Here is a 3,100-nt window from a genome sequence, read left to right as displayed (position 1 = left end):
TCCAAAATAATTCAAACTCCCCGATTATTTTGGCTTATATAATAAATTTCAGCTTGCGATTGCCTTTTTAGATTTTTAATCCTGATCGCAGATCTGGGCGCGGAGCGGAGACACTAGTCGATAACACGCCACAAAACGAGGAAGGGAGCACCAATCAGGGGACGACGCGTGGCGCGGGGGGAGCGTCCCAGGTAATATTAGTGGGACGCTCATGGGCACCTATATAACTCACTCCCTCACTCTCTACAACCAGTAAAGTTTTTTAGAGAGTGACTTGCATCATCTGAGAGAGTGAGTGACGTCATAGAGAGTGAGTTATGGCCTCAATGCGACGTCGTTTTAGAGTTCAAAACAAGAACATCTTCCTCATATATGCCCAATGTTCTATACCTCAAGAGAGATTGTTAGAGAAAATTAAAGCGTTCTTCACAACCAGGCCTCCAAATTATGTGAGGGTTACACATGAATTACATGAGGATGGGCAACCACATCTCCATGCTCTTGTCCAATTCCCATACCGTTTTCAGATGCAGGATGAATGGTTCTTCGACGTTACACACGATCGAACTAGTCGCCATTTCCATCCGAATGTACAAGAGGCCTACAACCATCAGAATGTTCTGGAATACATCTCCAAACACGGGGATTACACGGAATGGGGTGAATTCCGTGAGAGGGACTGCTGCGTTAACCAGAGTAACAAAGAAAATATATATCGCGACGCACTTGCCATCGGCACCAAGGACGAAGCACTAGCACTGGTACGAAATGGTGACCTAAGATGTTTCTGGTTAAATTATGACAAGTTGTCAACCAATTATGATCGGATTTCATTTAATCCACCATTGCCGTATGTTCATCCATTTACAGACACAGTATGGATCGTCCCAATAGCCATACAGTAATGGGTTGCAGACAATATAAGAGACGAAGCCCAAAGACTGCACAGGCCCAAGAGCATTATAATTGAAGGCCCATCTAGAATTGGGAAAACATGTTGGGCCCGGTCTTTGGGACCGCATAATTATTATTCTGGCCACATCGACTTGAGGGACCACAAGAACGACGCTTTATACAACATAAACGATGATGTGGCCCCACAATTTTTGAAACATTGGCGAGAGTTTATTGGAACACAATGGGAATTTTTTTCAAATTGTAAATATGCCCGCCCAAAGAAAATAAAGGGCGGGATTCCAAGTATTATATTGTGCAACCCTGGAGCCGATTCTAGTTACAAAGAGTTTTTGAAAAAAAATAAATACGCCGGGCTCAAAGCATGGACGATCAAAAATAAAGAATTCTATATAGTCAATCAGCCCCTGTTCGGCAGAACCAATCCAGAAGAGGCATCGTAATGCCAAGAAGAAGGCCTAACGCAGGAAGATATTCCACTTCCAATGCGGCTGTTCGATATTCCATACGAATGGATGCATCAAACCACATCCACTGGAGAGAGCGGACGTTGTTAGGGGTCTTTTACGACACTTTGAAGAACCCGATGTGGTTCAAAGTAGTAGACCTCTTGAGGCCGGGCAATCTGGGGGTGTACAAGATAGAATGCCTGTTCAACTACAACCTTCGGAAAGCATTGGGAATCCGGACGTTTACAGTGACAATGTATACATGGCTGACATCCCATGGTCGCAGAAGCCTATCGGAGAATGTATTTACCCGGCTTATTGCACGCAGGATGGTGAACAAATTATCCAACATTGGGATTATTAGCACTGTAAATTATTGTCTTGCACTGAACATTGTACTCGACGAGCTTTCGTATTATGTAAAAGATTGGCGGTGGGAAAATATTTATGTACATTTTTATGATTAAATAAAATGCAATTTTATGGAATTTATATTGTCTGTATAAATTCGATTTCTGAGCAGGTTTAATGTTCAATGGGCTGTAATTGGTAAATAGACCAACGGACCAATCGATTTCTGAGTAGGTTTAATGTTCAATGGGCTGTAATTGGTAAATAGACCAAGGGACCAATTACAATAATAAGGCCCATATAATGTTTGACTTGAACAATTAAAATAGGCCCATCAAAACTATGAAAGAAGTGGACACTAGAGGCCCATTAGACATAGGCCCATCAGTAATTGAGGTGCGGCCCAGTAATGAAATACAGTTTATAAAATAATTTTATTACATATTCCAACGCAACACAAATTATGAAAAAAATAATAATTTACAATTTTTTTTTTATTAAACCCAACTCCAGTTCTAGACCACACAGGGACATCTGGTTTAGGCGCCGTGACGTAATAATAATCAGTGACGGAATATGTGTCTGACGTCGCTTGGGTTTCTAGTTCGAAAGCCGCTTTCATACCGGCGAATAGAGCATCTTGTTATCGCTGGCAGGCGTTGATGAGCTGGATTAACTTTTCGGCGTTGATTAGAGACGTCGTTTTAAATTAATTATTCTCCCAACTATATGAAATGGGATATATAAGAACATGCATTAGCCATTGTTGCCCCATATGAGAATTGTGTGTCTGACAATTCTAACAGATCGCTGTGCTATCATAATGTCTGAAGAAATACAACAAGCCGATCTTACAGATAATCTCCATAAAAATGAAGAGGGCGATTTGGAAATCCAAATCATAGACGCGACATCAAACTTACCGGTATCCAATATACCAATAACAAATCCAAAGATAGGCGATGCGGTGTGGCAGAAACTGACATTCAAGTCTATGATAATTGACAAATGCAAGCTAAGCTACAGGCCACAGTGTCCATTTAATTCTACTGGTCGTGTCGAAGTCGAAATACGAGACACACGGCTACGAGCGGATGATCAATTACAGGCCCGCTTTACGTTTCCAGTTACATGCCCAGTAGACATCACATATTTTGGAAACGCCTATGCTGCCTCAGCTAAGAAAGGATGCCCACGGATAGCGTCGTACAAATTGCTACAAACAAACATCAACGATGACGTGAAATATTGCAAAATGAAAGCCACATTGGCTTTCCAAACATCATCGTTCCCAGATGAAATTACTTATCGGCCGCCATTAATAACTGTTTTGTCCAAGGTATTCAACAACAGCCACGTGGATATTTGGCACGTGGAGCGCAAAT

General features: G+C 41.7%; 1 protein-coding gene across 1 annotated transcript; it reads left to right on the top strand.

The window, feature by feature from the left end:
- Positions 1–317: 317 nt before the first annotated feature.
- LOC145819301 (uncharacterized) lies at positions 318–905 on the top strand. Its single transcript, XM_082913278.1, has one exon. It carries the CDS (start codon positions 318–320, stop codon positions 903–905), a length of 588 nt encoding a protein of 195 aa, XP_082769404.1.
- Positions 906–3,100: the final 2,195 nt, after the last annotated feature.

Source organism: Camellia sinensis, chromosome 2, assembly GCF_055761805.1.
Source record: "Camellia sinensis isolate YWXY chromosome 2, ASM5576180v1, whole genome shotgun sequence".
Taxonomy (NCBI): domain Eukaryota; kingdom Viridiplantae; phylum Streptophyta; class Magnoliopsida; order Ericales; family Theaceae; genus Camellia; species Camellia sinensis.
This window is presented reverse-complemented; position numbering and strand designations above follow the sequence as displayed.